Genomic DNA, 23926 nt, shown 5'->3' on the forward strand with positions numbered 1-23926 from the left:
GTAACTTTCAGTCCTTGAGTTTGTAAGGCCCATTACACAGGCCTTCCCTGAGCTTGTCAGTTTTTTTCGTCCACAACTCCACAAAGAAGAAAGAGGTCTCCCCTCATTGGAGGAGAGCACTGGAGCTGGGAGCATGTATTACGCGTCCCAGTCGGCCTCAAGTTAGCTGTGAGGGACTTCAGGAAGCTGCTTTGCCTCTCCTGGATTTTGTTATTATATATACAATGAGGCTGACCACAGGCAACAAACTCATGCATGAATGACAGCAATTGACATTGGGAAGCATGTTACTCACCCTGAGGCTGAAGTTTGGGGAGGTGGGGGGGGGAGGGTAACAGGAAGGCTGAGGTCCTTGCCCCTCTGGCCACCAATGTCTTTCTGATCCACCCAAATAGGCCAAAAAGAACTTGATTTGTTTGTTTCGAAATCACCTGCCTGATGTATAGACAATGAGATGAGGCAGAGCAAGAATTGATGTTGGAGTCAGGACAGAGGCTCTTGGGTAGTCCAGACGTGTGTTGCATGTAGACCAGCCAAAGGGAGTAGATTTGGAGGTGTTGAAAACAGAAGTGACAGGATATGTGGATTGTTGGGATGATGGGGCAAGCCTTAGGCAATGGCAATTACCTGCCTCAACTCTCCTGTATCTGTGAGCTAATGGGACTTTTCCTGTTCTGATTCTTGGTTGGTGCCCAGAAAACACATATTTAGAGGATAAATACCATTGAAGGCTAATGTTTCTGGGACAGTGAAAAGGCAAGACACATCCCTGGTCCTCATGTCACTTACCTGGAAGTATAAGGTCTTTAGCACATTAAGCAATCAGCCTCCCCTCTCATTTATATGTTTTGAGGTTGTGCATGGGAATTCCACCATTTTAACTCCATAAGGAGATCTATTCATGTTTTTCACAGCTAATGAGCAGTTATTTTAATCAAAAGATGCACCTCTCTTAATCCTCATTCCTTATCTCATTGTAGACCTTTCATCTGGGTTCATTCTTCTTTGGACCTAAATATTATTTTAGAATTTTATTTCCTGTGGCTTTTATGTTCACCACATTAATAATTTTTGGCCTCAAATAGTCTTATGTCACATTTTTTAAAGACATTTATACTGTGTATAGAAATTTCATTTGGTAGTTAATTCTCCTGTACAGAAATTGTTTTTGCCCTCCTAATTGCCAAATACATTTGGCAAATTGCCCTACTTTTCAGATATTTATAAGATAGCTAAAAGGGAATTGTATACATCCCTGTATATGGAGTAAGAAATGACTTGTAAAAAGAGTGTTATTCCCTAGGTTTGACACAATCAGTATACAGGCAGAAGAAATGTTTTCGGAGATAACCAGAGACACAAGCATTGTCCACGGACTTCAGTGGCACCCAACATCCCCAATCCATTTTCCACATCGTGTCTGTGTCTGGATTCGTCTCTGTCTTGTTCCTGACCCAAAATGGGGAGGCTCACAAGACTAACTCTAGAGCTTTAGGCTACATGTGTTCACTTGATGACGACATAATATTTTTTACCTTCCAGCTATAGGGGTCTGAGTGACATTAGCGTATAGTGAGTCCATTTGATTCTATATTTGTGTGAGCATTCTCTTCATAGAGAAGCCTGAAACAGAATGCTTCTAAGCATTTCTGTGATAAGTTACAGACTACAGTACACTTCTTGGAAATATGAGGTCGGTTCCTTTAAAAGGAAAAGAGATTCTGCTTAATTCCCCCTCTGGAGGCGCTGCTAGCTCTGTGATTCGGCCTTTGCCCAAGAGGTGGCGCCGAATGTGCATCTCCTTGGTTGGTGCTGTGGGAACTACATTACCCGGAAGCCTCGGCGGCGCTGGACCAATGAAGGCCTAGGAGAGGGGCGTTTCCGTCCGTGCGGAAGACGTCGGGGCGGGACTTCCCGTTTTTTTCTTGGGCGGACATTTTGTTTGCTTTTCGATTTGTTCACCTCGTCAGTCAGCGGGACGCAGTGTCAGACCCGAGGTGACACGAGGGGAGAGGCTTTTCCCCTGAGCAGAGACAGGCCTGAGACTCGGCTGCGGCGCCTCCCGTGTCCCCCGGCTGTCCTCGCGCTTGTCTCCCGCCAATTATTCCCTCTCGTCCCCCGCCTCCCCCGGTCCCCAGGTTCCGAAGGCGGAGGCCGCACTGGTGGACCCGGCGCAGGTGGGTGCTGCGCCCCCGTATCCTCCCCGATCTTCGTTCCTGAGTCCTGGAGCCTCGAATGAGGGCTGCCCAGTGCGGATCGTGGGGGCGCTCGTGGTGGGGCCCCACTTCTGACAACCAGTTTGATGGGCCGGAAGGACGGACAGGCAGAGGGGCCGGCAGGTGCAAAGGCCCGGAGCGCGACAAAGCTGGAGCTTTCGGGGAGCCTGAGCCTTTGGTGTCCGCCGGGCCCCGAGTGTGAGCAGTTGTTACGTCTGGAACATCAGCTTGAGCAGCTCTGCCTTCATTCTCGGTGCTGGGGACCACGGAAGGTTCTGAACAGAGGGACACGATCTGAGGGTTTTACAAGTATTCCATAGGCTGCTCAAGGCAACAGACTTGGAGGGCGGGGTGGGGAGGTGATGAGGAGAGTGAGGCACAGGAAGGAAGACACCTCGTCTGAGGTAATGGCCTTTGGGTGATCCTGAGGACTGAGCAGAGGGTAGACAGCTCTGGGGCTTAGTGGTAGGGCAGGCATAGGGGACAGGCATGAGGCCTTGATGCTCCTTCGTGGTTGCCTGTCTCTCACAATCTCCCTCATTCTACAGGTTCCCATGAACTCGGATGTAATTATGGACCCCATACAGGTGAGGGGAGGATGCCTGTGTGCTCATCGACCCCATCCACACCCCCACCCACGTGGTGTCCAGGATTGTGATGTCATAGAACACTTTACTTGTGCTCTCCCAGCTCTTGAGTTTGAAGACCCTGGAGAAAGCCCAAGCCCAGGGTTCTGAGTCCGGGCTTGGGGTTGTATGGAAGGGTTCCCGTTTCTGATAACCACTGGAATAAGGTGCGGAAGGTGTAAATACTTGGAGGTGAGGCTGAGATGGGAGTTCTCAAGAAATTACAGGTTTCCACCATGTCTAGTGGGAATCGAGCAGGTGGGCAGGAGTTAGGCCTCTGTTCTGAGGGTGGTATAGCATGGCAGGTGTGAAGCAGAGCAGGGAGGTGATCTGATCCAAGTTTTAACGAGCTCCCTTTGGATGCCAAGTGGAGAACAGACTTTGTGGGGTGAAGGTTGAGGAAGTTATGGTACAGACCAGGGAGGAGGCTGCTTTAATATTCTAGGTGAGTGGTAATAATGGATGGGCCAGAGGGGTTGCTGTGTAGATGGGAGAAGTGATTGGGTCAGAGTTTCTGATGTGAGAGAAAGAGAGAGTTAACCCCCAGGTTTTAGGTCTTATCATCTGGCAGGGTAGATGCTCCATCATCTGAGATGGGCAAGTCAGTTTAGAAGTAACTCACTGTTGATATCAGTTTATCTGTGACCACGTGAAGGGGCTGAGGAGTTCCAGAGAACACTGCATGGAGGTGTTGAGTGAGCTCCTGGACACAGGATGGGAGTTCTGTGGAGAGGTCAGGATGGAGATGTCCAACAGGTAGACATGGCATAGAGACAGGTTTAGAACAGACAGTCTACACCTCACAACGGCAATGCAGTCAGTGAGCCAGGAAGGTGATGACAGAGGCTAATGACTGGCTGGGACCAGGCTTGTGAGACAGAGGGATCCAAGAGTCATGCAAATAGAAGGGTATGAACTGATGGCCACTGAGCCCTGATAATCAGTGGCTTAAGGGAGAAAGGTGAGCTCAGCTTTGGTTGTCTGGTAAGCACAATCTTAGCAACCTCAGGAGAATTGGCTGCTGTGGTAGGTGTTGAGCAGGACTACATACCAGGCCCAGAGCTTAGATGTTACCTTTATGCCCACTTTGCTGTGGGTGAACACCATGACCAAAGGGACCAGGAGAGAGCAGACCCTGTGGCACCCAGTTATAGTATTTCCTCTGAGTTGAGTTAGGTAGGAAGGAACCTGGGGACATCTTTGGGAGAGAGGCTGCTCATGGACTGGGCTCTCCCCATTGTGGCAGGTGCAGGTGAACTTTGAGGATGTGTTCGTGTACTTCTCTCAGGAGGAGTGGGGACTCCTTGATGACACTCAGAGGCTCCTGTACCGTGATGTGATGCTGGAGAATTTTGCACTTATGGCCTCACTGGGTAAGGTCCTCACACCCACCCTCGACTCTTGGATTGGTCTCTGCCCCTCCCTTTTTCCAGGGGGATCCTGGCCCTTCCTGTGTCATAGCCATGTGCACTACTACTCTCCCCAGTTCCCTGGAGTAGGTGCCGTGGATGCCAGGCATGAGCTGTGTTCACTGCCGCCTCTGACTCCTGAGCAGTCCCAACACCTGCTGCCTTGAAGGCTTGCATGGCTATCCCAGGATTTGGGATCTTACAGGCACCCAAGGGATCATATCCATCTTGTCCTTGCCTTGACTGGGTACCTCTGTCCAGATCCATGGCACCCCTGTACCCAGGTTCTGCCCTATTCCTCTAGCTGACATTTCTGATGGCCTGCCTGTGTCAGAAATTGCAGGTACCAATATGGTCGAGATCTACTTGCTGAGACCACTGGGCTATTCCTGTAAAGACCCTACTTTGACATTAATTTTATAACATTCATTTCTTTTCTTTGAATAGTGGATCATGCAGAACAGTGCAGCCCGTTTACCAGTCCTATCTGTCCCTTAGGATATACATCTATGTCTTGTGAGGTGGACCCACTGGAGCTGGGCAGCAAACACTGGGTATCAGCCTGGACACACATGACTCCAGCCAGGACCAGAGAAACTCAGAGTGGGTGTGGCCCTGGTGAGTGGGAGCTAGGGGAAGGTGTCATGTCAGGGCTGGGTCCCAGTCATTCTCTAACCTCTGTGCCAACAGTTGTTTTATTGCCAAGGCCACTGGTCACATTTCATTTCTGTCTTTACTTTCCCGTTTATGCACTTGCCTTTTGTGTTCTGCCCTTTGGCCTCTGTCTGTCCCCTCCTCTGCCTCCACATCTCATCTGTTCCTCTCCACTGTTCCCTCTGCATTGCTCTCCAGCTTTGGCCTGTACTTAATGTGTCAGATGTGCACAGACCTCAAATCGTCCTTAGTGATTTAGTTGTACGTCTTTGGGGGAACACAGCCTTCTGCATTCTCACCTGTTCCCAGCAGCCAGTGGCTTACTGAAATCTGTTTGTGCATGACTTCACTGGAGAGCTGGCTTTCCTGAGCTGTGTCCCTCATTTGTGTCCTCCCCCAGTCAAGGCCCCTTCCCTTCTATGACCTTTAGATGCCAACTGCTGCATGGCAGCCCTTTACTCATTTTGAGCTATGATCTTGCTCTTAGTTCTGTTAGACATATATTTATAATGAGACTGCCCTTTCTACCAGTGCCATTGTGAACTTCACCAGCATTTGTCTGCTTTCAGGTTCTTGGCAGGGAATGGAGGATGAGGAGATACCTTTTAAACAGAGGGTTACTACAGAAGGAGTGTCACAGGTCGGGACTCCTAAGGCAGGCCTTTCTACCCAGAAAGCCTACCCCTGTGAGACACGTGGCCCGGTTTTGAAAGACATTTTGCACTTGGCTGAACACCAAGAAACTCACCCTGAGCAGAAACCATGTGCAAAACAATTTTCCTTCAGTGCAAACCTTCACCACCAGAAACAGTGTAGTGAAGAGAAACCTTTCAGAAGAGATGAGGGCCGAGCCTTTCTTGTGAACAACTGTCCTGTCCAGCCATTGGATATGCCCTTTACAACTGGGGAGGCTTGTAAGGATTTCTCAAGTAGCTCAGGCAGTTTCCAGCACCATGCTCCTCACAGTAAGTGGAAGCCACACAGTGACACCAAGTGTGCAGAGGTCTTTCACAGTGGACAAAGGCATTTTGAGTGCCATGAATGTGGGAAAACCTTCAGCCGCAAAGACTCACTTGTCCAGCACCAGAGAGTCCACACTGGAGAGAGGCCGTATGAGTGCAGCGAATGTGGGAAAACCTTCAGCCGCAAACCCATACTTGCTCAGCACCAGCGAATTCACACTGGAGAAATGCCGTATGAGTGTGGCATCTGTGGGAAAGTTTTTAATCACAGCTCCAACCTTATTGTACACCAAAGAGTTCACACTGGAGCAAGGCCTTACAAATGCAGTGAATGTGGGAAAGCCTACAGCCACAAATCCACACTTGTTCAGCATGAGAGCGTCCACACTGGAGAAAGGCCTTATGAGTGCAGTGAATGTGGGAAATACTTTGGTCATAAATACAGACTCATTAAACATTGGAGTGTTCATACCGGGGCAAGGCCTTATGAGTGCATTGCCTGTGGGAAATTCTTTAGCCAAAGCTCTGACCTTATTGCACACCAGAGGGTCCACAATGGTGAAAAGCCTTTCGTGTGCAGCGAGTGTGGGAAAGCCTTTAGCCACAAACATGTGCTTATTCAGCACCATAGAATCCACACTGGAGAAAGGCCCTATAAGTGCAGTGAATGTGGGAAGGCTTTCAGGCAAAGGGCTTCCCTTATACGACATTGGAAAGTTCACACTGGAGAAAGGCCATAGGGTATCAGGGAATATGCCATCTCTGTGTTCACCAATGGCTGACGCCAGAGAAGCTCTGTGAGCCGCCTTCGAGAGTAGCCATCAGCTAGAATTTGAATCCCATTCCTCTGAACATCCATTTGAGGGCCACTGCATGGAAAGCTTTTCTGAAGTAATGTTGCACTTTGTCACCTGCCTAGGACCTCTGACAGAATCCTTTCACTGTCTGTCTCTGAGAGAAGCCATCCATCTATGCAATGACAGGGTCCCATGTTGTACAAACGTCAGCTCAACATGCTCTATTAGGCAGGTCTGTGCTGCTCCTCCCTTCTCTGCAGGGAATCTTCAGTATCCTGAGCCCATTGGTCCCCATTTCTTGCTGTCTCTTGCTCCCCCTCAGCTGGTTTCAGCCAGGAGGATGCAAGTTTTGTTTTGCTGGCCACTTACAGAGTAGGTTTCCAGTTTTTGTGGACTTTGTTGGTCTCAAGTGGCACTTGTTTGTCCTGGATATGTCCAGCCTCCAAGTCACCGAACTTGGGAATTGCCTGCCCCAATATTCTTGTTTCACAACAAATGCCTTAGTTTTTAAACCACTTTTAATCTTAGGGGTTCTGTTCAATGTAAGCTGGCTCGAGGACAGAAGTGGGCTCTGCCAGCATGAAGAGATGGACAGCTTTTGTGAGACACCCAAGTGTGGTGTCAGTGCTGTGAGCAGAACAACAAACAACAGCTCTTATTCTTGTTTCAGCTTAACATGCATTGCTGCTCAAAGCCTCCTGAGGAAGAACACTGATCTTTATGGGCCTGATCTTGTGGCCTGTGTGCGAAGATTATCTGTGAGAACCTAAGCACTGGGCATTTGTTGTAACAACTTCTGGTGTGTCTGGGAACAGCCTGAATTGGGTCCCTTGTTCCCAGTGGATATTTCTTATTTTCAAGCCCTCCTTAGAAGAACTTAATCCCCTGGGGCCTGCCAACATCCCTGAAATCTATTCAGTAGGTAGATGTCACTGTCCCCTAAAAGGGCCAGGTCGAAGTCGTAACTGGTACAGACACTGACTAGTAGGGAGTTGGGAGACTGCAGCAAATGACAGAATGTGATGCTTCTAAAGATATATCCACAAACATTTTTCATGGCTTTAGGTATGAGGACTTATAGAAATCCTAAGGACTCCCATATTTTGTCTTTTATGGTTATATCACTATCAGAACATTTTTTGCAATAAACTTCACACATTTATAGTATACAATTTGATAAGTTACAATAGGTTTGCACCTGTGAAATCAAGTTTCCTAACTTCATTTATAATCCCTCTTCCCCTTACGCATTCCCAGGCAACCACTTGTTTTCTGTCACTAGATATCTTTGCATTTTCTAGAACTTTATATATGGTATAAATGGACTAGTTTAATAATATGTCTGGCTTTTTTGACTCTGCATAATAATTTTGTGGTTTATGAATGTTTTATGTATCAGTAGTTCACTCCTTTTTACCCATATCTTTGCTAAAAGCACTCCACTTAAGGGAAATAGTCCCAAAGCAAGTGATCCAGGAAAACACACAGTAATGAAGCCACAGTATTATAATCTTAACCTGAAAGTGGTGTCATCATTTATGATATGGTCTATGGGTGACACTAATTGTGCTACAAGGTAGAAGTACACTCCACAACAATGAGGAGGTAGGGATTTGTGAGGGCATTTCTTGGACACCAGTGACCACAGAGTTGTTTTTAATTTTCCTTACCTTTTTAGTCTTTTAATAATCAATTACATTGATTTTCAAAAGTTGAACCTTGCATTTATGGGGCATACCTGACTTGGTCATAATGCATTACTTTTATGTATTGTTGGATTTTACAGTCATGCATGCACCTCTTAACTGTGGGGCACATTCTGAGAAATGTGTCATTAGGCGATTTTGTCATTGTGTGAACATCACAGAGACACTTACACAAACCTAGGTGGTCCAAAAACAAAACAAACCTAGATTGTCTAGCCAACTACACATCCAGGCTGTATGGTATAGCCTATTGCTCCTAGGCTATAAGCCTGTAAGCATGTTACTGTACTGAGTACTGTAGAAAATTGTAACAATGGTAAATATAAATGTGTTAATGTATCTAAACACAGAAAAGGTATAGTAAAAATATGGCATAAAAAATGGTGCACCACACAGGGCACTTACCATGAATGGAGCTTGCAGGGCAGAAGTTGCTTTGGGTGAGTCGTTGAGTTGTGAGTGATGTGAAAGCCCAGGACATTATTGTACATGGCTGTAGACTTGATAACACTGTACGCTTAAGCTACACAAAGTTTATTTTTAAGTCCTTTAATTTCTTCAATAATAAATTAACCTTGGCTCACTTTACTTTTTACACCTAATTTTTTAAAAAAGTCTCTTATAACATGTAGCTTAAAACACATATTGTACAGCTATACCAAAATATTTTCTTTATATCCTTGTTCTATAAGCTTTTTATCTATTTACTTTTTTTTTTTTTTTTTTTAACATTTTAAAGGTTTTGTTGTTGTTGTTGAAAACTAAGACACAGCCCAGCTGGTGTGGCTTGGTGGTTGAGCGTCAACCCATGCACCAGGAAGTCACCGATTCAATTTCCAGTTGGGGCACATGCCCAGGTTGTGGGCCAAATCCCCAGTGGGGGCATGCAGGAGGCGGCCAATCGATGTTGTCTTTCATGGATGTTTCTATCTCTTTCTCCCTCTCCCTTTCTAAAATCAACAAAGAAAAAAAAAAGGAAAACTAAGACACAGACACACACACCTTAGGCCTACACAAGGCCAGGAGCATCAATATCACCGTCTTCTACCTTCACATCCTGTCCCACTGAAAGGCCTTCAGAGGCAATAACACCCGTGGAGCTGTCATTTAATGATAACAATGCCTTCATCTGAAACACCTCAAGGATCTCCCTGAAGCTTATCTTGAGGTGTCACTCTTTCAGAAATATGTCCATGGTGTTTGGTTTGTTTCTTTTTCCATCATAGATTTACTTGTAAGCAGATAATGCACCATAAATGTTCTATTAAAAACTTTCCATGTTGAGGTCCATGTTTTCAAACTTTATAAGGAGCTTGTTGAGGTCTGCAAAACCTACTAAACCCTTCACTGATGGGGGGGGGGGGGCGCGCTTTGTCTTCTGTTTCCTTTTCTCTTGACTCCTCTTCAGTTCTGCATTCATATTCCACTTCCAACTCCTCATCATTTGATTCCTCAGGAACCACATCTAGGAGCTCCCCCAACTCCTCAGCATTTGATTCCTCAGGAACCATATCTAGGAGCTCCCCAATGTCAGTCATCTTCATCCACACCCTGGTTAAAGTTTGCCATCTCAACCACAGCCCTGTTTATTTCTGCAACCTCCTCATCCTTAGCCCACAGCCCTGTTTATTTCTGCAACCTCCTCATCCTTAGCAAAGCCTTTGGAGTCACAGAGGAACCTCTTAAGTGTCTCTTCCAGATGCCATTCATATACTCCTTGGTGACATCATCCCAAGCCCAAGTAAAGTTCTAGATACACTCAAAGATGTTGTAATCCTTCCAGAATTGCATCAATGTCTTCTCAGTGTCTCCAATAACAGCAATATCTTGGGCAAAGTTTCTCCTCAGGCAATAAGCCTTAAAAGTATAGTAAATAGCGTGGCTGGTGTGGCTCAGTTGGTTGACCACAGTCCCATGTTGAAGGGTTATCAGTTCAATTCCCAGTTGAGACAACTGATCATTTCTCTCCCTTCTGTCTCTTAAAAAATTCCCTGCTATTCCATCTCATGCTGAGGCCTTTCTCCACTGTGAATTTTCTGATGTCAAGTTAGACCTCTGGCTGAAGGCTTTCCCACATTTGCAGCTGTCAAAAGGTCTGTCTGGGACGTGAAGTTTCTGGTGGTCGTCCAGACCAGATCCTTGAATGAAGACCTTTCCACATTTGCTGCACTCCTTAGGCCCATCTCTGATGTGAACTTGACGGTGCTGGAAAAGTTGGGTGCTTTGACTAAAGAATTCTCCGCATTCACTGCACTTGTAGGTTCTTTCTCCCATGTGAAGTCTCTGGTGCTGAGTGAGGCCAAAGCTTTGACTAAAATGCTTCCCACAGTCCCTACACTTGTAAGGCCTTGCTCCTGTGTGAACTCTCTGGTGCTTAATGAGAGTAGAGCTTTGGCTGAACAACTTACCACACTCAATACACTCATAGGGCCTTTCACCTGTGTGAATTCTCTGATGTTTAATGAGGCTGGGGCTCTGGTTAAAAAATTTCCCACATTCACTGCACTCGTAAGGCCTTGTTCCTGTGTGAACTCTCTGGTGTTTTATCAGGTTGGAGTTGGAGGTAAAGAATTTTCCACATTCACTGCATTTATAAGGTCGTGATCCAGTGTGAATTCTCTGATGCTCACTAAGGCTGGAGCTTTGGCTAAAAAATTTCCCACAATCGCTGCACTTATATGGCCGTTCTCCTGTGTGAATTCGCTGGTGCCGGACAAGTGTAGGTTTGTTGCTAAAGGTTTTCCCACACTCACTGCACTTGTAAGGCCTTTCTCCAGTATGGATTCGCTGATGCTGAACAAGTATGTGTTTGTAGCTGAAGGCTTTCCCACATTCGCTGCACTCGTAGGGCCTCTCTCCGGTGTGGACTCTCTGGTGCTGAGCAAGTCTGTATTTTCGGCAGAAGGCTTTCCCACAGTCACTGCATGTGTAGTGTTTTTTTCCAGTGTGATAGGCCTCTGCACACTTGCTCTGAGAGAGCTGGTGAAGGCCTGAGTTAGTGGGGGAGCCCTTCCCAGCCTCCCAGCACATGAATGGTTTCTCTGAGGTGTGGACTATGCAGCTCTTCATACAAGAGTCCTTGTCTGTCTGCCTTCTGAAAAGTTTCTCACTACTGTGCTGGATCTGGTGACATTTCCCAGAGGTCCCAGACAGTTCCTGCTCAGGGGTTTTTCCCAGGTTGTCAGTTAGGTGTGAATCACCTTCTAGGGCCAGGCCACACATCTCCCAGGGATCAGCCTCCTGGGTGTACAAATCTGCCTTTGGAGTATTTTGCTGTGACATTTCAGGAACATTCTGCTCAAATGTTGCATCTTCATCCTCTGCTTCATTCCAACCTGAAAGCAGAGACACACTAGTGAACTTCCTGTCAGTGTGGATTAAGAGGAGGCAGCCCCATCACAATGTGTATCTTGACAACCAGTGAATAAGTCTATGGGATTTACCAAACAATGCAGCTGGGCACAGGCTAAGGAATGGCTCTGTGCAGTACCAGGCCTCTAAAAATGACAAAACAGGGGGCTTATCAGGCAAAAAACAAAAGGAGGCAGGTCCACAATTCACTCCTCTGTGAACACTTTTCATGACAGCCACTGATGCTGGTGACACGTGTGCTATGGGGAAGGGTGACCAGGCCCAGGAAATCCAAGTGCCACTGAGTAGCTGGTGCGCAAGGGTGATTTCAGGGACAGGTGCAGACCCCATGAAACATTAAGTGTAGGCCAATACTGGAGAGCACAGAGAGGGCGCAGTAGAGTGGAGGATGAGAGGTGAGGGGTAATCTGGGTCAGAAGTCCGAGTAGAAATGACAGGTGCTCAAGTGTCAAGGATGGGGAGTTAAGAGAAAAGAGGTATACAGACAGCCACCAGTCTTGTCTCCAAAACAGTCTTGGGCACACAGGGCGTGTCTGTGATAGGAGCTGAACCCAGCAATAATATCACGTTCTCCCTGATGCCAACCATCAGACCCAGGCCCAATCTGAGTCCCTCTTGTGCCTAAAGTCACGTCCACTCTGTCCTGTACCCAGGGTTTTCCCAGCTCCACTCGGACAATGTGGGACCTAGAAGATACAAGTCCTACGGAAAAAACAGGACAGGTGAGTAGTGAGCACTGACCCAGGGCAACCCTAACCCAAAAACCTCAGGAAGAAAATCACATTTGGATCTCTGAAGAGAGTCCCACAGAAACAGCCAAGTGCCCCCTCTCCGCCCCCAAATAGTGATCATGTTGGGTCCCTGTAAGTCCTGGTATGCTAAGGCCCTAGAAAATGTCAGCTAAAAGGGGGAAGAACCTGGAGCAGGGAGTGACTGAGGCAGAGGGGATCTGTGGGACTAACCCCAAGTCTCCTGACCCACACACTTTCCCTGAAAAAGGAGGAGGCAGTGTACATGACCAGCCTTAGAACCTATGACAAGGTACTGACCAGGACACTGCCCAGCTGTGAAAAGAACAGAGCTGCCTTTGGGGGGAAAATGGGAAAGGCAGAGCCAGTATGGAGCAAGGGGATAAGGGCCTTACCCAACGATGCAACAAGTGCACAGACCTCCAGCATTACATCACGGTATAGGCATCTCTGGGCTTCATCGAGAAGTCTCCATTCCTCCTGGGAAAAGTACACAGCCACGTCCTCGAAGGTCACAGAGCCCTGTGATGAGGGGACAGTTATGTCCATAAGTAGCATCTTTTCCCCAGGACCCCATAACTACCCACATTCAATCCTTCATCACTGGATCCAACCTGTAGCAGCAGGTAACAGACAGACCCAGAAGACAAAAGCCTGGAGTCCCCTTCTGTCTTAACCTCCTAGTACCAGGGCCCTGGGACAATTAGTTCACACACTAGATCTCCAGCATACATCTAATCTCCACCTCACATACCGTTCTGTATAGGGCATCTAGAAAGTGTCATAGGATCCCCTTTACCCCAAACCTCCAGTTTCTCCAGTCTTACTAACAAGGGGGTAATCCCCCAGAACCATGTGCAGATCCACATATCCCTGGTCATCTGCTTCTAGGTTGCACACTGTCTTTTCAGCAGTTACAGTCTCTATCCATGTAACACCATTCAAAATCTGTGCCTGCTTGACACACCTGAGATAAACTAGTCTGATGTTCTAAAAGCACATCCCACAAGCTCACCTCACAAGAGCCACCAGGCTTAGGAGGGTTTAGAAGCGCCAGTTCAACTTCATTATCATCTCCATTCCCCTATGAAAACCTGGGCCACCTGCTGGATTTTCCCCTCCCCATATCTTCCTACTGAGGAGCAACCACGACTCCTTTTTTTGTTGTTAATCCCCACCCGAGGATATTTTCCCATTGATTTTTTGATAGAATGGAAGGGAGGTGGGGGGAGGGGAGAAACATCGATTTGAGAGAGAGACATCAATTGGTTTCCTCCCACACGACCCTGACAGGGGCCTGGGATCAAACCTACAACCCAGGTACATGCTCTTAACCAGGAATCAAACCCACAACTCTTCGGTGCACAGGATAATGCTGTAACTGCTGAGCAAAACCAGCCAGAGTCAACCACGACTCTTCTCTGTCTGTCTTTATGATATGTATAGGCCCCACACTCTCCTCCCTTGTCCCCAAAGGCAGTGTTGCTAGTACTGGGATATGCCTGTCTACGGCGGACCCAGAGTTTCACATTGGTCCATACACTGGATGTCACGTCTTGGGTGTCTCCACACTGAAGCCCTCCCTCCTGGGCACTCTAGATCTTCACATGCAGCTATCTATTCTCAACTATACTTGGGAGACTCTGAAACATGTGAGACTCAATGTGAACCAAACCTAATTCCTAATGTTCTTACTGAAAAGCTGTCCTTCTTCCACTGACTTCGCCATCTCAGTGGATGGAACTTTCTACCCTTGCAGTCATCTATGACTTGTCTATTACCTTCCACATTTTAATATTTGGTCAACCCTACTTTAAAAAATCCAAATGCCAAATATTTCTCCCACCTCCTTTGTCCAGGCACAACCAATGCCTTCTTCTTTTTTTTTTGGTATGTGCCCTTAGCGGGAACCGAACCCAGGACTCTCTGGTCTGCCGGCTGACGCTCCAACTGCTGAGCCAAACCAGCCAGGGCCAACCAATGCCTTCTTGATGGCTTGTGTATGAAGATGTGAATCAGATCACTTTTCTTCTTTGCACCAAAAATTCTGTGGCTGCCATCATCTCAGACCACCAGACATGGAGACCTATAACACTCCCATCTTAGTCTCACCTCCACTATGTGTACCTACTGATCCCTGCACCTAAGACCTTTCACACCTCATTCCCCTGGGTGCCAAAATGGGGATCTCTCAACCTCTGACCTGGACTTCCAAACTTGAACTTAGGATTTCTCTAGGGTCGCCAGATGCCAAGGGTAGAAAGAGAGGCAACAAAAGAGTTCTAGACACTTGATACCCACCAGTGCAGGGTCCATGACTGCTTCTGCTGAAAACGAGCCCTGGAGAACCTGTGGGAAGGGTGGGGCCATGTTACTTTAATTCCTGTCAGTAATATGAACAAAAAAGACGAATGACTGAAACACAATATTTAGGTGAAAGGGAAAATAAAGCATGTTAAAGAGGGTAAAATATATTTATGCAATTATACCATAAAATCATGTGCCTAGCAGAGAAATACCCTCATGAAAAACCCCCATGTCAGTCTTACTTGGTGTGTTGAGTAGCATCCATGAGGCTATGCAAGAAGAGAGATCATTACCTCAAATGCGCACAGAGAAACAAATCAGATACCGTGAACAACCAAGGTAACTGGGACACAGAAAGAAGTGAAAAGGCCCCGGAAACCAAACAACTCTTCATGAACACTGTGGTATGAATGACAGAGAATTTAAGATTGCAGTTAAAAACACACGCGCGCACGCATGCGCACACACACACACAGATTTTTGGGTTCTAAAGAAGTCAGTAGATAAGATGAAGGCACTGGAAGGAGAACAAGAAGGAGCACATGGAAGTGAGAGATTTTTGGGTTCTAAAGAAGTCAGTAGATAAGATGAAGGCACTGGAAGGAGAACAAGAAGGAGCACATGGAAGTGAGAATTAGCAATCTTGAAGATAGAACCCCAAAAGTGTCCCAGGTGAAAGAGAACTGAGAATTTTAAAAATGAAAGTGCTCTATGAGAACTATCTGACTCCATTAGCAAGAGCAATGAGAAAGCATTAATGAGAACTTCCCAAGCCTATGGAAAGAACAGAACTTTATAGAATACAGGAAGAGACCAGAACATGGAATTTTAACAATGTAAAAAGACCTCAAAGACACATTTTATTCAAACTGTCAAAAATTAATGACAAGTATTCTCAAGGCAAAAACTGTAACTTACAAAGAAAATCCCAATAGATTATCACCAGATTTTTCAGGAGTGGAAGGAAACATGGAAAGAGATGGAAATTATCAGCTGAAAATAATATATCCAATAATCTAAAGAAGAAATCAAGGCTACAGTAGCAATGTTTACAAATACAGAAGACACAGACAAAAATATAAACAAAGAAAAGCCTTCATCAAGTATATTCATAGAATATTGGGCAGACATGAAAAACGTGGGTAAAATCACAATATATTTCTCAAATGAAGTAAAACATCATAATTCTGAGCAACATGATTCCATTAATAGAAAGATTAAAAACAGGGGAAACTGCCCTGGCCAGTTTGGCTCAGCAGTCAGAGCGTTGGCCTGTGCCCCTAAGGGTCTCAAGTTCAATTCGTAATCAAGGGCAAGTACCCGGGTTGCAGTTTGAAGCCCCCACCACGGTTGGGGTCCTGCAGGAAGGAGATAGACAATCGATGTGTCTCTCTCACGTTGGTTTCTCCCCCTCTCTCCCTCCATCTAAAACTCAATGGAGCCCCGCCAGTGTGGCTCAGTGGTTGAGCGTGGACCCATGCACTAAGAATTTGCCGGTTCCATTCTTGGTCAGGGCACATGGCCAGGTTGTGGGCCCAATTCCCCCCCTGGGGGGGGCATACAGGAGGCGGCCAATCGATGTTCTCTCTCATCGATATTTTTCTCTCTCTCTCTCTCCCTAAAATCAATAAAGAAAAAAATTTTTTAAAACACTCAATGGAGAAATATCCTTGGGTGAGGAATAACAAACAACAGCAACAAAAACAGGCAAGGATATTTTTCCATTTACCTTCAGATGGAGTGGGAGAGGGAGAAAGAGAGAGGAACATCGATGTGAGAGAGAAACATCCACCGGTTGCCTCCCAACGGACCCTGACCAGGGCCGGGGATCAAACCACAACCGAGGCACTTGCCCTTGACCTGAATCGAACCCGCAACTCTTTGGTCCGCAGGCGAGGGCAAACTATGGATTTTTTTTAATGCAGAATTGGGAAGAGCTGGGTGAGGGCCCAGCAGACGCTGCATTTACCTGAATGGCCCCCGGAGACTGTGGGTGGAGCCAGCGGGAGACCCGCCTCCGCGCAGCGTCTTCAGGGTCCGACTCCTCCAGGCCGGCCCAGCGCTCCTAACCTGGAGATCCTGGACAGAGCTGAGTTCACCGATGTCACAGGAGGACAACACCGGAAGACCCGCCCAGACACCTTCCTCTCCTCCACGAAAATGTCTCTGCTAGGCCTCCATTGGCCCAGTGCCCCCGACGCGCGGCGCAGTGCCTTCCGGGTAATGTAGTTCTCAGCGCCTCGGGCTCCCGGGATCTGGCGGGAGCGTGGAAGAGGGGGACGCTGGGAAGGGGTGACTGAGGCTCTGAGGACTAGACGGAACTTCACCGTTCTTAAAGGGGACGCACCCACGTTTCCGTGCAATTTGGCCTGCGCGCATCACAGAAATATAGAGACATATGATCTCCAAAACCAAATGGGCACACAAACCATATTGTCGCTCGGACACAATATACACCCACCCATAGCTGGGAATGATTACTATTGTCTTACTGTGCTTCAAGTCCCTCAAGGCTGAAGCTTTAGAATCAGACTGGGTGAATTTCACTGTGTTAGATCCGAGTCAAGAGAGCAGACTGTAGACAGGGCCGGTGCCCGAAAGACAGGAAGCGGGCAGAAGCCGGCGGGGCAATGCGCTGTGTCTCTGGTCCCAGAAAAAACAGAGTTTAGAAACAGACCCGTATTTCTTATGCCGTATCTTGATGTCTTAATATGTACTATTCAATTTATTTTATTTTATTTTTTTATCCTCACCTGAGGACATTTTTTGATATTTTTGTTCAGATAGAGTGGGAGGGAGAGAGAGAGAGAAACATCGACATGAAAGGGATACATCAAGTGGTTGCTGCCCACACGACTCAACCAGGGCCGAGCGTGAACTGAACCCAGGTCTCTTCAGACCGCAGGCCAATGCTCTAATCGCTGAGCCAAACCTGCCAGGGCCAATTTATTTTTACAAGTTAAGACCTATCTGAAAAGAAGAGGGATTGATTTCATGCCATTTTCTGCCTGGACAGATGACTGTTGTCACGGTGCCTGGAAAGGGGACATCTGAACGCTGAGATAAAGGATTGGAGGATATGACCTCCTTTCCTTGAATATAACTTCACCTGCAATTGCACGGGGAATTGCATGATAATGCATGGGGAATTGAGAGTATCTCAGAGAAATATTTGTGAAATGTTGCACTTACATCTGAGAATAAAAGGTGTGAGCCGGCAGGAGATCACATTCACAACGCAAGGCCAGTGTAGAGCAAATAGCTTTATTGCACACACCTGGGTGCAGGCGTGCTGCGCTGTTAAAGAGCTCAGCATCGAAATGCCTTTGTTCTCTGGTTTTTATAGACACAAACTACAGAAACTAAAAAAAACCTACATTTAAAAAAAAACACATTCTCTTGGCACCGCTTAATTGCTGCCAGGGCTGATATGAACTGCTACAGAGGGGAGGAAAGGATTTGTTGCAGGGTATGAGATGAGCTTGTTACAGAGATGAGGGCAGTCATTAACCTCTTTCTTTTTTATGGTCCCTCTAAGTTTCCCAAGGCCACCATTAACCTCTTATCTTCATGGTTCTCCTAGTGTCAGTCCCAGGGTTTTTAGAAAACTGCTCAGGTGTTTACATGCAAGAATAACTGGTCAGAATAAAGTTTAATTTGTTAAAACATTATTAACCCTTTCAGTGGGTACACAGGGAACTTGGTTGGTCGGAGGTTATAACTCTCTAAATTGTAATTTATTATTTAAGTCACTTTTGAGTACACTGAACAATACCACCTTGAAGGGAGATGTAAGAAGAGAGCAGATAGCTTAGACAGGATGCTAAAATCAGGGCATCTGTGGCATCATACTTATTCCCTCCTGAACAGATAATCATTACGTGCCTACTGCATTCTAGGCACCATCACAGCTGCATGGGACGCAGCAGGATCCAGAGTCAAAGGGCTCTGCCTTCATGAGGCTGTCACTCTAGTCAAAGGATATGGGCAGTGAACATTAATGACAATAGTCAATTGTGTAAGATGTTTACATGCCATGAGTAATTGTCAAAACAAAACAGAAAAAGTTAGGGGTGTTATTAAATAGGGTTATATTTTTGCAAACAGAAAAACATTTTCAACAGATTATTAAGGGAAGACCTCATTTAGATCTGAGCCTTGTGGATATTCTGGGGAATTAGTTCCAGGGAGAAAAAGTCAGAACAAAGACCATAAATTCAGAATGAGCAGGAGAGTGGAAAGACGATGTTCTGGGACCAGACATGTATAGCAGGGCAGGCCATTTTGAAGAGTTTTCATCTTGCTCTAAGTGAATTGGGGAGCTGTGAAAAACAATTGAACAGAACAGACCCTGCCTATTTTGTTAGTAAATGATTGTAACCATTGTGCTGAGAACTGTAAGAAACTGGGAGACCATTTAGAAAACTAGTACTGAAATTAATGTGAGTAGGATGTCAGTGGGATGGTGGCTCTGACCGGGATCAGCAGTGGTGGTATGAAGTGTGGTCAGATTCTTTTTATGTTACGTGCATTTTACCACAATAAAAATAATTAGCCCGGCTGGTGTGGCTCAGTGGTTGAGTGTTGACCCATGCACTCAGAGGTCGCCAGTTCGATTTCCAGTCAGGGCACATGCCCAGGTTGTGGGTCCAAACCCTAGTGGGGAGCATGCAGGAGGTGGCCAATCAATGTTCTCTCTCATCGATGTTTCCATCTCTCTCTCCCTCTGCCTTCCTCTCTCTCTAAAGTCAATAAAGAAAAAAAATATTAAAAAAATAATAATAATAATTAGCCCTGGCCGGTGTGGCTCGGTGGGTTGGGTTGTCATCCCTTACACTGGAAGTTCACAGCATCAATACCCGGTCAGACCATACCTAGGTTGCAAGTTGAATTCCTGGCCCTGGTTGGGGCACTGCATGGATGCAACCGATCGATGTTTCTCTATCACATCCATGTCTCTTTCAAAAAAACAAACAATGAAAAATATACTCAGGTGAGGATTTAAAAAAACACGATTTTAAAAAATGCCTTAAGAATTTTCACAGCACACAGACATACACTGAAAGCACTGTTAGGAAAAGTATTAAAATAAAAAGAATAATACCTAAAAAGATGCTTTAGTGGAAGCTTGTGTAGGAGGTAAGTGTTCCATAAATTTTTAATGATAACTACTTCTTGCATAACTGAACTTAAATTTAAGTTCTTTAGCTTACTTCAGGTTCCTGCATTGAACAGCTTTTATGCCAGAATAGGCAAAAGAAGAACAATCAAATTCCCCCAATCCCAGGCCATAATTTACAGCTTTCTATGATTTTTCATAGAAAACTGATAGATTCTATTTCTTTTGGAGTTAATCACCTTGCTTCAGTGGAATCCAATAACAGCCTATACAGCTGTGGTTGAGGGAAACAGCCCAGGGAGGCCACAGGAGTCCATAAAAACTCTGGATTAGTTGCTCTGGCAGTGACAAAGTTTCCAGGACATTCACAGGTCCCACAGAGTTACTGGGACATAGGTGGATGCTCCTTTAGGAGGGGCTCATCCACTTCAGTTTACTGCAAGCCCCCTACCCCACTTCCTACTAATCAACAAACTTGTGTACAGACTACAGCTCCCACCTGGGTCCTTGTCGTACATCCACGGACACATAACTACATGACTTTTGACTTTAGGACACTTTAGGACGCAGTCTTCCAGTTAGATCAGGGGAGATAGCTACCCCTCACCGTTACCAGGAATACAGGACATCCTCTGAGTACAAAGGACCAAACAAGTGCTGTTGCCAAATGCAATGAAGATCGTCAAGGCAACTGCCCCATTCTTAGGCTGACTGTAGAACCACAAATAATCTTTGCATCCAGGGCACCAAAAGTGGGACAGAAGTCCTGTAAACGTTCCCAGGCCTCGAACAGCAATTCAGATGGAGCCAAAGCTGGACTGAGCTGTTCTTTATTCACCATTCCCTCTGAAACTCACCAAGTAGAGGGCCCAACAAAACTTGCTCCCCTTTCCTTTTGGCAGAGTCCAGTTCTGTTCATGCCCACAGCATAGTACATGAAAGCCCAGGAAGCTACATGCAGCTTAATCAAAAGACTTTGATTATTATGAAAGCCAGTGAGGTGAATGGGAAGTTTCTGCATAGGGGACCTGGTGACTAGAACACCCATTACAAGCATTTTGAGATGATGACGCTCCCAAAGAAAGAAAACCTCTGTAACCTGTCAGCTGAATCCAGCTCAAGTGCTCTTGTCCAAGGCTGGGTCATATTCACACCCAAACCAGTCGGGGGTGAGGAGGGAATGAGGCCTTGCCACAAGGGTTCAAATGCCTGCTGAACACTCCAGACAAAGCAAGAGAGCACAGCAATCTGTTCTCCCTGAGCATTTAGACATCAAGGTGACACACAGTGGCTCCACCAGCTAACGGGGCAGGATGGCTCCTATAACAGACACTGGCAGACAGAACTCCAGCAGGGGCCCCGGGCAGGTGTGAAAGGGCAACACAGTTCCCAGAAGCTTCCCACATTCCTCCTGGCACTTTAACTGGCTGCTCTGGAACTTACAATCCACTTGCCAGCACTTCAAATCTGGGTCAAACCACTATTTAAAAATAAAAAAAAATTGCCCTGGCCGGTTTGGCTCAGTGGTTGGAGCATCAGCCTGTGGATCAGAAAGTCCTGGGTTTGGTTCCTGCTAGGGGCATGTACCCCCCAAAAATAATAATAAATAAATAAATAAAATAAGAATGTATCAAAATGCTGTGGTACTGGCAGACACACATATAGAAGAATGAAGTAAAGAATCCAGAAACAAACTCCTGCCTACATGCCCAGATTATTAAGGGTGCAAAGACCATTCAAGGGGAAATGAATCATTGCAGCTCATGGTGTTGGGAAAACTGGATATCCACAATATAAAAAAATGAACTCAAAATGTATCAAAGGCTTAAATGTTAAATACCTAACAGCATAATGCTCTTTTGTAAAAAAAAATTTTTTTTCTTTATTGCTTTTAGAGAGAAAGGGGGAGGGAGAGAGAGAGAGAGAGAGAGAGAGAGAGAGAGAGAGAGAGAAACATTGATGAGAGAGAACATCTATTGGCCACCTCCTGCATGCCCCCCACTAGGGATTTGGCCCACAACCTGGGCATGTGCCCTAACTGTGAATCGAACCGATGACCTCTTGATGCATGGGTCAGTGCTCAACCACTGAGCCACACCAGCCGGGCGCATAATACTCTTAAAAGAAAATGGAGGAAAGGTTTCATGACATTGGATTTAGCAGTAATTTAATGGACATGATACCAAAGGCACTGGGAATAAAAATAATTGGATGCTGAGATTTAAAACTTCTGTGTGAAAAAGGACTAAATGAACAGTGAAAAGGCAGCCCTCAGAAGGGGGAAATATATGTGCAAATTGTGTATCTGGTAAGGAATTAACACCTAGAAGAGATCAAAGAACTCCTACATTGTATATAGTCAATAATGTTGAGATGATGGGGTGTGGGGCCAGGTGGGTTCTTGGGGTAGCAGGGGTACCACTCTGTAGAGTGCAGTTTTCTGGCCACTTTGCTGTACATCTGAAATTGGTATGGAATGGTATTGAATGTAAACTGTAGTTGAAAACTTAGAGAAAATCAATAGACCAAAAAAAAAAAGAACTGTATCTAAATAACAACAAAAAAGGCTGATTGAAAAATGGGCAAGCGATTCGGCAGCGGTCACTGAGCAGATCCGACTCCTCTAGTTCGCGCACCTCACTTGGCTTCCTCTGCAATCATGTCTGACAAACCTGATATGGCTGAGATTGAGAAATTCAGTAAGTCGAAATTGAAGAAGACAGAAACATGAGAGAAAAATCCGCTGCCTTCAAAAGAAACAACTCAACAGGAGAAGCAAGCAGGCGAATCCTAATGAGGCATGCACTGCCAATATGCAGTGTACATTCCACGAGCACTGCCTTCTTATTTTACTTCTTTTAGCTGTTTAACTTTGTAAGACGCAAAGAGGTTGGATCAGTTTAAGTGACTGTGCTGCCCCTTTTCACATCAGAGAACTACTGACAACCAAGGCCGCACCTGCCTCTCCCATCTGCCTGTCTGGCTGGAAGGGAAGGAAAAGAACTTGCATGTTGGTGTGCAAAACCAATGGACATGGACAACAAAGCCAGGGACGGGGCGGGGGGGATGGGGAGGAGGGTGTCAATGGGGTAAAAAAGGAGAAACATCTGTAACAAAAATAAAATAAAAAATAAATAAATTAAAAAAAAAAAAAAGAACTTGCATGTTGGTGAAGGAAAAAGCTGGTGGGAGGACAGTGAAATCTAGAGTAAAAACCAAGCTGGTCCAAGGGGCCCTGCAGGCTGTAAAATGCAGTTTAATCAGAGTGCCATTTTTTTTTGTTCAAATGATTTTAATTATGGGAATGCACAATTTTTAAAATATGCAAATAAAAAATTTTAAAACCTGAAAAAAAAGAAAAGAAAAATGGGCAAGCCCTGGCCGGTTTGGCTCAGTGGTAAAAGTGTCAGCCTGCAGACCGGAGGGTCTTGGCTTCGATTCCCAGCTAGGGCACATACCTGGGTTGCAGGTTCCATCTCTGGCCCTGTTCAGGGCGTGCAGCAGGCAATCAACTGATGTGTCTCTCACTTTGATGTTTCTCTCTCTCTTCCACTCTCTCTTTAAAAAAAAAAAAAAAAATCAGTGGAGCCCTGGCCGGTTTGGCTCAGCGGTTAGAGCGTCGGCCTGTGGTCCAGAGAGACCTGGGTTTGGTTCCCGCTAAGGGCAAGAATCTCTGTTGCAGTTTGTCACCCGCCCTGGTTGGGTTGTGTGGGTGGCAGCCACTCGATGTGTCCCTTTCACGTTGATGTTTCTCTCTCTCTCTCTCTCTCTCTCTCCCCCTCCCACTCTATCTGAACAAAAAATGGAAAAATGTCCTCGGGTGAGGATAAAAAAAAAAAAAAGAAAAAAAATCAGTGGAAAAGTATCCTTGGGTGAGGTTTGAATCCACCCTCTAAAAAGGGAGGCAAAAGTTAGAATAGACACTTCCCCAAAGAACATATAAAAACAGCCAACAAGCAGATAAAAAGATGCTCAACATCATTAATCCTCAGGGAAATGTAAATCGAAA

The 23926-nt window shown here is 46.0% G+C and overlaps 2 protein-coding genes and 1 pseudogene across 4 annotated transcripts; 2 read left to right on the forward strand and 1 right to left on the reverse strand.

Moving 5' to 3' along the window:
- The first annotated feature begins 1966 nt into the window (after nucleotides 1–1966).
- ZNF772 (zinc finger protein 772) lies at nucleotides 1967–8948 on the forward strand. Of its 3 annotated transcripts, none has more exons than XM_036274559.1 (5): nucleotides 1967–2177; nucleotides 2765–2803; nucleotides 4089–4215; nucleotides 4750–4869; nucleotides 5475–8948. In XM_036274559.1, the coding sequence occupies exons 2-5, from the start codon at nucleotides 2771–2773 to the stop codon at nucleotides 6605–6607; spliced, it is 1413 nt and encodes a 470-aa protein (XP_036130452.1). In that variant the 5' UTR covers nucleotides 1967–2177; nucleotides 2765–2770; the 3' UTR covers nucleotides 6608–8948. The 3 variants fall into 3 exon arrangements, with proteins under 3 accessions (XP_036130452.1, XP_036130453.1, XP_036130451.1); XM_036274560.1 differs by having other exon boundaries at nucleotides 4095–4215; XM_036274558.1 differs by having other exon boundaries at nucleotides 1967–2803.
- An 851-nt stretch (nucleotides 8949–9799) lies between these two features.
- Nucleotides 9800–16849, reverse strand: LOC118638553 (zinc finger protein 132-like). Its single transcript, XM_036274557.1, is given in 5 exon segments — nucleotides 9800–10413; nucleotides 10415–11705; nucleotides 12887–13013; nucleotides 14793–14840; nucleotides 16768–16849. Coding segments are annotated over 4 exon segments (1482 nt in total). The 5' UTR covers nucleotides 14808–14840; nucleotides 16768–16849; the 3' UTR covers nucleotides 9800–10364.
- Nucleotides 16850–22576: 5727 nt separating this feature from the next.
- LOC118638560 lies at nucleotides 22577–22711 on the forward strand (annotated as a pseudogene).
- The last annotated feature ends 1215 nt before the right edge of the window (nucleotides 22712–23926 follow it).

Source organism: Molossus molossus, unplaced genomic scaffold, assembly GCF_014108415.1.
Source record: "Molossus molossus isolate mMolMol1 unplaced genomic scaffold, mMolMol1.p scaffold_m16_p_21, whole genome shotgun sequence".
Classification (NCBI taxonomy): Eukaryota; Metazoa; Chordata; class Mammalia; order Chiroptera; family Molossidae; genus Molossus; species Molossus molossus.